Below are 8,367 nucleotides of genomic sequence, written 5' to 3'. Positions count from 1 at the left end.
CGCTCCCTGTGCAAGCAGGTGGTCACGTTGGTTATGTTGACGGAAGTTAGCCTATTTTCAGGCGCTGCGAAATATCATTTTCTGTCGGACTTAGTACACGATGTAACTACAGAAGAGTCAAGTTTTAAATAGGAAAAATATAGAAACTCTTTGGTCATTTTTGAGCGAGATGCTAACGGTCTAATCAGATTCAATGATCTATGCTAAGCTACAGCTAAAAGTGCTACCGCCAGACCCGGAGATCGGCTGAATGGATTCGAAAACTGTAAAACTCAACTGTTTAACTCTAGGGGAGTTGGAAAATGAGCCTATTTTCAAAAAAAGTGGAGTGTTCCTTTAATACAGCAAGGATTAAATTGATCAAAAGTGACAGTAAAGATATTTATAGTGTTTTTTTTAAAAATAAAGTTCATAAATAAATTCTATTCTATTGAACTCCCTATTCATCAAAGGATCCTGACAAAAAAAAAAGCTTCATGGTTTCAACAAAAATATTAAGCAGCACAACTGTTTTGCACGGTGATAAAAAGAAATGTCTTGAGCGCCAAATCAGCATATTAGAATGATTTCTGTTGGATCATGCGACACTGAAGACTGGAGTAATGGCTGTTGAAAAACAGTTAATAAAGTGAATTTACAATAGTTCACAATGTTACTGTTTGTTTCTGTATTTTTGGTCATTTATGGAGCCTTGGTGAACAAAAACATGCAGGTTTTTTCTTATTGTTTAAAACCTATAGTGCTGTCAATACATTTCTTTAATATATTAAGTGCAAACATTGACTTTGATGACCCTAAAATAAATTTCTCATAAAAAAACTCCCTCTTCAGACACTAGTGTTTGAAAACCCCTGACTTAGAACAGGCAAGTACACATCCACTCCCATGCAAAACACAGAACACAAAAAATTACACAGACAGACAAATCAATTGAGAGAGAGTGAAACTATTGTTCAGGGATGGTGCTTTTATGACAGTTATAAATAATAACAAAAAAGTCAATTTCCCCCCACAACCCTGAAAAGGCTGAATGGTTACATCAGACATTGCTATAAATGCTACATAGAAAGTGAATGCCATCATAAAGGTACTGATGACAGGAACGTCGGAGGTTACTGTGGAGCCACCAACCCCCAAAAGTGAGATACCACAGTCAAGCAAGTGGTCAACACGAGGGGATGGGGTGCTGTGACGCTCTGATCCGCAGTCACCCTGCTTGGCATCCTGAATGCTGTTCAGAGTGCTTGGGTTTGAGCCCATCCAGGGTGAGCTCAGTGAAGTGGATGGGGGACGAACTGAGCCACACTGGGGTCCCAGATCCAAGAAATGATGAACACACAGTCAGGACAGAAAAGAGAGAGAGAGAGAGAGAGAGAGAGAGAGAAGCACCACAAGCTGCTTTGGGTGCGCAAAAGCCCCCAACACAGAACACACCCTGAGCATAGACCAAAAAGTGACTAATGAACAAACCCACAAAGAGAGACAGAGACAGGGAGGCATCCGGCATCACCGCCAGCTTTAGAAATAAGGGGCTTTCGGTAAAGAGTGGTTATGAGCAGGAACAAAAGACAGTGCACCCAAAAAAAAAAAACTAACAAATTGAAAAACACAACAACCAAACACATCTGTAAATAGCATTAGATAAAAAAAAAACTCCTGAAACAAGATGATAATTACATGGTCTCAATGTACAATATATGTCAGCTGTATGTAGAAAACAGATGCATTGTTGATTAATTAAAAAATATATAATATTATATATATATATTTATATATGCAAGTATTCTTTCTGTGCAGAGGTTAAACACTTGTTTGGTAGTAAAATGTGCACATTTACATTTTTTTTTTACTCTTAAATATACTAGTTTGATTTACATTGCCTACTTGAGAACTTTCCTCTACAGAGACAAAATGAGTTTTTGTTGAGGTGAAGCAGACCGAGAGAGAAAGAGACCCGGGTTAATCTCCACCTCCCCGTCCTCCCCTCATTATTCTAGTGGAATGCCTAGAGTTCTTGCTTCAGACAAAAAAAAATAGAGAACTATTAGTATTAAACCTGCCTTATGGTGAAGAATAAGAAAATGCGAAGGAAAAAAAAAAGTACAGCTTTCAAGGTGAAACCCCGGATTACTTGAAAATGATCTGGCCAGATTTTGCGTTTGGCAATCATTTCAGCACAAGCATAAATAATGCCAAACGTGAAGTTGCCCCAAAGCAATGTTTTGTCTATGACATGCATGCTAACTCAAACATTTAGTTTTCAGTAACATCCCTGGGTCCCAATTCTTATCAGGGGGTCTTTGAAAAAAATAAGCATGGATATACCAGTCTGGAGCAGCTGATAAGAACTGGAGTTAATATCTAGGACACTGCACTTTGGGGGAGCATCTCTTTTTGTTAGCGACTTTCAAGTTATTCATACAAAAAATAGAAACTTTTTTTCTGTCCCACCTCTGAAAAGAACGTTCGACGTGCAAGTTGAAACTGCAGACTTAAATTTTCGCAAAAAACAAGGATCGATCCTTCACATGAATCCTGAGTAACCGTGAAAAAATATATCTATTTAAACGTAAAAAAGGAGAAACATTCCCTTCATTTGAACAGCATTCCTGTCCCATTTGCTATGCTTTTAAACACAGACAGACTTTACAGAGAAGATTCAACGATTTGCAACTCAGCGTTCCTGAAGAGGAAGGGGGGGGGGCACCACAAATGGAAAAAAAAGAAAAACAATCTTACAAACAACAAAGGCAAACAAAAAACTGCAAGAAGGTGGTCAACATTAATAAAAAAAGCATCCAAAACGATGCAGAAGTCAGGTCATTTTTTCAGTCAAAATGTCAGCATTTCCACTTGTCCTAATGACTCTGTTCAGTAATACAGTGTTTTATGTCGCCAGCATGAATTGGGGACTGCACATACAGTGCAGCGTACATAGCCCATTTTCTGGACCACAAGAAAAGTAAAAACAAACAATATATATATATATATATATCTTAAAGAAAGACAAACAAACAAATAACAAAATAACTCTATAATCAGCTTTATCATGCTGAGATCCATTTGATTCAATTAGATTTTATCTGCATAGCACTTTTCACAACATAAATCAGATTTAAGTAGAATATCGCAACACTGAGCAAGCAAAAGGCAACAATGTGACAAGGAAAGCAGATGTTGTTTACGCTCATGCTGACAAAATATGTAGTATCTCCAATTATCCTTTGATACATTCACAACACTTTATCTGTGATACCAGCCAAAAGAAGTTACACACCAATTTGGATGAAAATAATTCTGATTGGTTAGGAAGTCTAACCTCTGCCTCGCCCTTTAATCATCAGCAGCACAGTCATTCTATCACTGACGCAATCCTGATTTACAGCAGGAGAGGTTGGATAAGAGGAGGGGCGTGACACCAGAATTTTTTTTTTTTTTAAGTTCAGACAGGCACATTTTGAGTTATGCTTCCTGACACTGAAACGGCTTCAGTCGCAGTCTTTCTATGTTTTTGAACTGTTCGCTTTGGTAACGGGTGTCAATTACGTCATTGTCTATTTCTAGTCCTTTTGGACTTAAGTACCTACAGGAGAGTTAAGAGCTCTACGTTCAAGGCAGCATCACAGCCAGGGAACCATGGATGGCACGATTCTCCCTTGCCTGTGTTCTTGTTTTAATCTCACAACACGGTTCTGCATCTTCAAAGCTCCGTTCGCTGAAAAGAACGTTCGACGTGCAAGTTGAAACTGCAGACTTAAATTTTCGCAAAAAACAAGGATCGATCCTTCACATGAATCCTGAGTAACCGTGAAAAAATATATCTATTTAAACGTAAAAAAGGAGAAACATTCCCTTCATTTGAACAGCATTCCTGTCCCATTTGCTATGCTTTTAAACACAGACAGACTTTACAGAGAAGATTCAACGATTGGCAACTCAGCGTTCCTGAAGAGGAAGGGGGGGGGGCACCACAAATGGAAAAAAAAGAAAAACAATCTTACAAACAACAAAGGCAAACAAAAAACTGCAAGAAGGTGGTCAACATTAATAAAAAAAGCATCCAAAACGATGCAGAAGTCAGGTCATTTTTCAATCAAAATGTCAGCATTTCCACTTGTCCTAATGACTCTGTTCAGTAATACAGTGTTTTATGTCGCCAGCATGAATTGGGGACTGCACATACAGTGCAGCGTACATAGCCCATTTTCTGGACCACAAGAAAAGTAAAGTTCGCTTTGGTAACGGGTGTCAATTACGTCATTGTCTATTTCTAGTCCTTTTGGACTTAAGTACCTACAGGAGAGTTAAGAGCTCTACGTTCAAGGCAGCATCACAGCCAGGGAACCATGGATGGCACGATTCTCCCTTGCCTGTGTTCTTGTTTTAATCTCACAACACGGTTCTGCATCTTCAAAGCTCCGTTCGCTCTCCGCTGCTTCTCCATGGGGTGAAAGTGCATAGAAGTGGGGTTCCCACCAAAGGGTCCTCTCACAGTAGTAAGGCCTTTTTCAACACAATGTGAACTGCATTAGCTTCAGAGTGTCGGCACAGTGACAAATTTCAGCGTGGGGAGATCCGCTAGGGTCTTCCTCTAGGTGTCAATGTGTGTGTTTGTGTAGGTGAAGGAGAGGGAGGGGTCATTCACCTCTGTTTAAGCCCTTCAGTGAGCTTCATTTCTTGATCTTCTCCTCTTGCTACTGCCGTTCCTCCTCCTCGGCCTCCTCTTGAATGACCTGGATGTCATCGGAGGAGGAGGTGGACGGAGGAAGGCTGGGGCTCTCGGATTGCTGCTGCTGCTGCTGAGTCTCCAGCTCTTTGGCCTTCTCCTCTTCTTCGATGGTCTTCTTCCACACCTTGTGGTTCTCTGTTAAGTGCTGCATGATGCTGCAAAATAGCCGACGTCGACCCTTCCTCCTCTCTGTAAGGAAAACTACTCGATTAGTGTGTGCGACACCTAACGTACGGTAAGTACTAAATAAAAATCTCCCTTTATACGGATTCTGAAACTTATGAGCACAACTGTATATTCATACTTGGTTCAAGATCCTCATCCAGCTCCTCATCTTCCGTTTCAAAGTCTTCCGTCTCTTCTTCATCGTCTGATCCCTCCTCATCAATCCAGTATCCTGGCAGCAGGCCGGCAGCATCATAGGAGTTACAAAGAGGCCCGACAATGTGTGTGATAAAAGACTCCTGCAGCTTTGCTAACTGTGGTGCTGAGCGATCCATGAAAGGACTGATGGGTAATCCTAGAGTGGCTTCTTCATCACCCTATGAAGGCAGAAATGCAAAAATGCACAAATGTTGATCTCATTTGTGTACGTGTATGTTGTGTGCGTATTGTGAAGTGAATAGGACATACCTGCTCATAAAACTCATTGACGATACCCTCTGTCCATCTGAGGTGAAGGCTGCGGTCTTTGGCTGGCCCATTGATATCTGCCAGCTTAATGCACACTTGGCACACTAACAACCTGTCATTTTCATTAGTCCAGTCGATGCCTGGACTATTCACATCATTAACCTGTAAAAAAAAGAAAAAGATCAATCAGAGGAAAAAGCAATTTTCTGCAGTAGGTAGAGAACATAATAGTTGAATTTATAAAAATGACCCCATTCAAAAGTTTACATAAGGTGCACTAAGCAATATTGGAAAAATGCTTTTCACCAGTGTCGGACCGAGTCCCAAAACACACTCGCAGCCAATCAGCTATAAGGGGCGTGTCTAGTAATGATAGGAAGAAGAGAGAGCTCAGGTAGTCCACAGGACGGATATTAGCAGATCTACTATAGATAGCTAGAGATGGCAGATAAAACAAAGAGAGGAAAATTTCAGAGGAACAAAACGATCAGGCAAGAGATAGGTAAATTTCGGAGCAGCTTTCCCACGGTGGAGAGAACTCAAGTAGCGGGAAGGCCTGGAATCGGACGCTGAGGTTGCTTTGTATCTTCTTGATAGGTGAGTTACACTGATTTTGCTTTTTCACACAACTTTTCTGTGTTGGCTTTTGCTTGAATATGCTGTGGCCGGCAGGCATAGCAGATTCCGCCATCGTTGCTGCCAGGGATTGTGAACGTACGTGTGGGGCGGAGTTATCAAAATAGGGGCGAGGTCCTGCTGGTTTGTTTTGGTGCTTTCAAATATCAACATCGTTTGGCAAAAATCGCTTAGTGCACCTTTTACATACGCTTGATTCTTAATACTGTGTTGTTACCTAGATGATCCACACAGCTATTTTTTGTTGTTTTGTGAAAGTTGTAAGTGAGTCCATTGTCCTGAACAGTTAAACTGCCTGCTGTTCTTCAGAAAAATTCTTCAGGTCCCACAAATTCTTTGGTTTTCAAGCATCTTTTGCATATTTGAAACCTTTCCAACAATGACTGTATGATTTTGAGATCCATCTTTTCACACTGAGGACAACTGAGGGACTCATATGCAACTATTACAAAAGGTTCAAATGCTCACTGATGCTCCAGAAGGAAAAACAATGCATTAAGAGCCAGGGGTGTAAACTTTTGTACAGAATGATGATGTGTACATTTTTCTTATTTTGCCTAAATCTCTCTTCTTTTTTTTTCATTTCGTACTGCACTTCAGAGCCTACAGAAGATACTTAATGTTTCCCAGAAGACAAAATAAGTTCAATTTACCTGATCTTCAAATTCAAAAAAGTTTTCACTTCCAGGCTCTTAATGCATCGTGTTTCCTTCTGGAGCATCAGTAAGCATTTGAACATTCTATAATAGTTGTGTACGAGTCCCTCAGTTGTCCTCAGTGTGAAAAGATGGATCTCAAAATCATACAGTCATAGTTGGAAAGGGTTCAAATACGCAAAAGATGCTGGAAAACCAAATAATTTTTGGGACCTGAAGGATTTTTCTGAAGAAGAGCGGGCAGTTTAACTGTTCAGTACAAACAAACTGTTTTTTACAAACAAAAAAACAACAGTTGTGGATCATCCAGGTAACAACACAGTATTAGGAATCAAGTGTATGTAAACTTTTGAACAGGGTCATTTTTATAAATTCAACAATTACTTTCTCTTGTGGACTATATGTAAACGTATTTTATGTGAAATATCTGATTCAGGTCAGTACTAAATAAAAAATAACCTGCATTTTGTATGATCCCTCTTATTTTGGAAAAATAATTAACATTTTGCATAATTAACATATAATTACCATTATTTAGAATACATAAATACGTTTTTTAAATGTTTTTGAAAGAAGTCTCTTATGCTCACCAAGGTTGCATTTATTTGATCAAAAATACATTGTGGAATATTATTACAATTTACAAATAATATTGTGAAATATTATTACAATTTAAAGAACTCTTTTCTATTTGAATATAAATTAAAATGTAATTTATTCCTGTGATGGCAAAGCTGAATTTTCAGAAGCCATTACTTCAGTCTTCAGTGTCACATGTTCATTCAGAAATGATTCTAATATACTGATTTGGTTCTCAAGAAAAATTTCGGTAGCACTTTATTTTACAGTACGTGTACTTCCCTGGTACATACATGGCAAATATCTTGTACCTACAGGCAAAAGAGTGCTAACACAAGGTACTTACCTGAAGTGTAAAATGGTGCACTTTATTTTACAGTCCTATTTCCATATACTTCCTATGTACGTACTGGTGTATGTACCTATTAGTTAATGTACAGAATAAGTTATGCGGTACTCAAGTTGGGGGGTATAAACATGGACCAAGGTACTTATTGAGTAATTGATGGTAGGTGCCATTGCAGTTTGGAACTTAGGAAGTTGTTTGGGAACACGGCAGTAACTGTGCAGCACTGCATAGTGATAATACTTAGCAGACACAGTCCTTTTAAATAGGGATTTAGACACATGACAAGCAGGAGTTGCAAGTGCAAATATGAGTAACAGTCGTACATGCATGGTAATTATTATGTACATACAGACAAGTGTGGGTACTTACAGGAAGTGCCCGTACATGGTAACTATGTTTTGGGTACAAACAGGCACGTCCTTACAGTATCCATATATGATAACTAATTAACTAATAGGTACATACACCAGTACGTACATAGTAAGTATATGTAAATAGGACTGTAAAATAAAGTGCACCATTTCACAAACATTACACAGGAATTACCAGTTCTTCAAACTTTGTTAAACTTTACCATGTATAGACCATTAGTAAGTATAGTAATGTGTCTTATTAGTTACCATATGCTAACACTACCTGTTAGTGACCGTTATTACTCACACTTGTTGGTAAGTACTACATATTTACCACGTGTATACCAAGTACAGTATGTGTCTTGTTTGTTACCACATAATTCCAAATTTTTTCCGTAGGTGCTATACATTTACCATGTACATATCATTAGT

The 8,367-nt window shown here is 38.9% G+C and overlaps 1 protein-coding gene across 2 annotated transcripts in view; it reads right to left on the bottom strand.

The window, feature by feature from the left end:
• Nucleotides 1-4,238: 4,238 nt before the first annotated feature.
• LOC107754680 (cGMP-inhibited 3',5'-cyclic phosphodiesterase B-like) overlaps nucleotides 4,239-8,367 on the bottom strand; it is a 54,600-nt gene continuing 50,471 nt past the window's right edge. The window contains exons 14-17 of one of the 2 annotated variants that reach the window (XM_016571228.1): nucleotides 5,363-5,524; nucleotides 5,034-5,271; nucleotides 4,646-4,918; nucleotides 4,239-4,503 (exon numbers count right to left, since the gene is read on the bottom strand). In XM_016571228.1, coding sequence (XP_016426714.1) covers nucleotides 4,695-4,918; nucleotides 5,034-5,271; nucleotides 5,363-5,524 — 624 coding nt within the window. In that variant the 3' untranslated portion in view covers nucleotides 4,239-4,503; nucleotides 4,646-4,694. Of the gene's footprint in view, nucleotides 4,919-5,033; nucleotides 5,272-5,362; nucleotides 5,525-8,367 lie in introns of both variants that reach the window. The other variant, XM_016571226.1, reaches the window with a different exon arrangement.

Source organism: Sinocyclocheilus rhinocerous, unplaced genomic scaffold (assembly GCF_001515625.1).
Source record: "Sinocyclocheilus rhinocerous isolate Xijiao unplaced genomic scaffold, SAMN03320098_v1.1 scaffold742, whole genome shotgun sequence".
Lineage (NCBI taxonomy): Eukaryota > Metazoa > Chordata > Actinopteri > Cypriniformes > Cyprinidae > Sinocyclocheilus > Sinocyclocheilus rhinocerous.
This window is presented reverse-complemented; position numbering and strand designations above follow the sequence as displayed.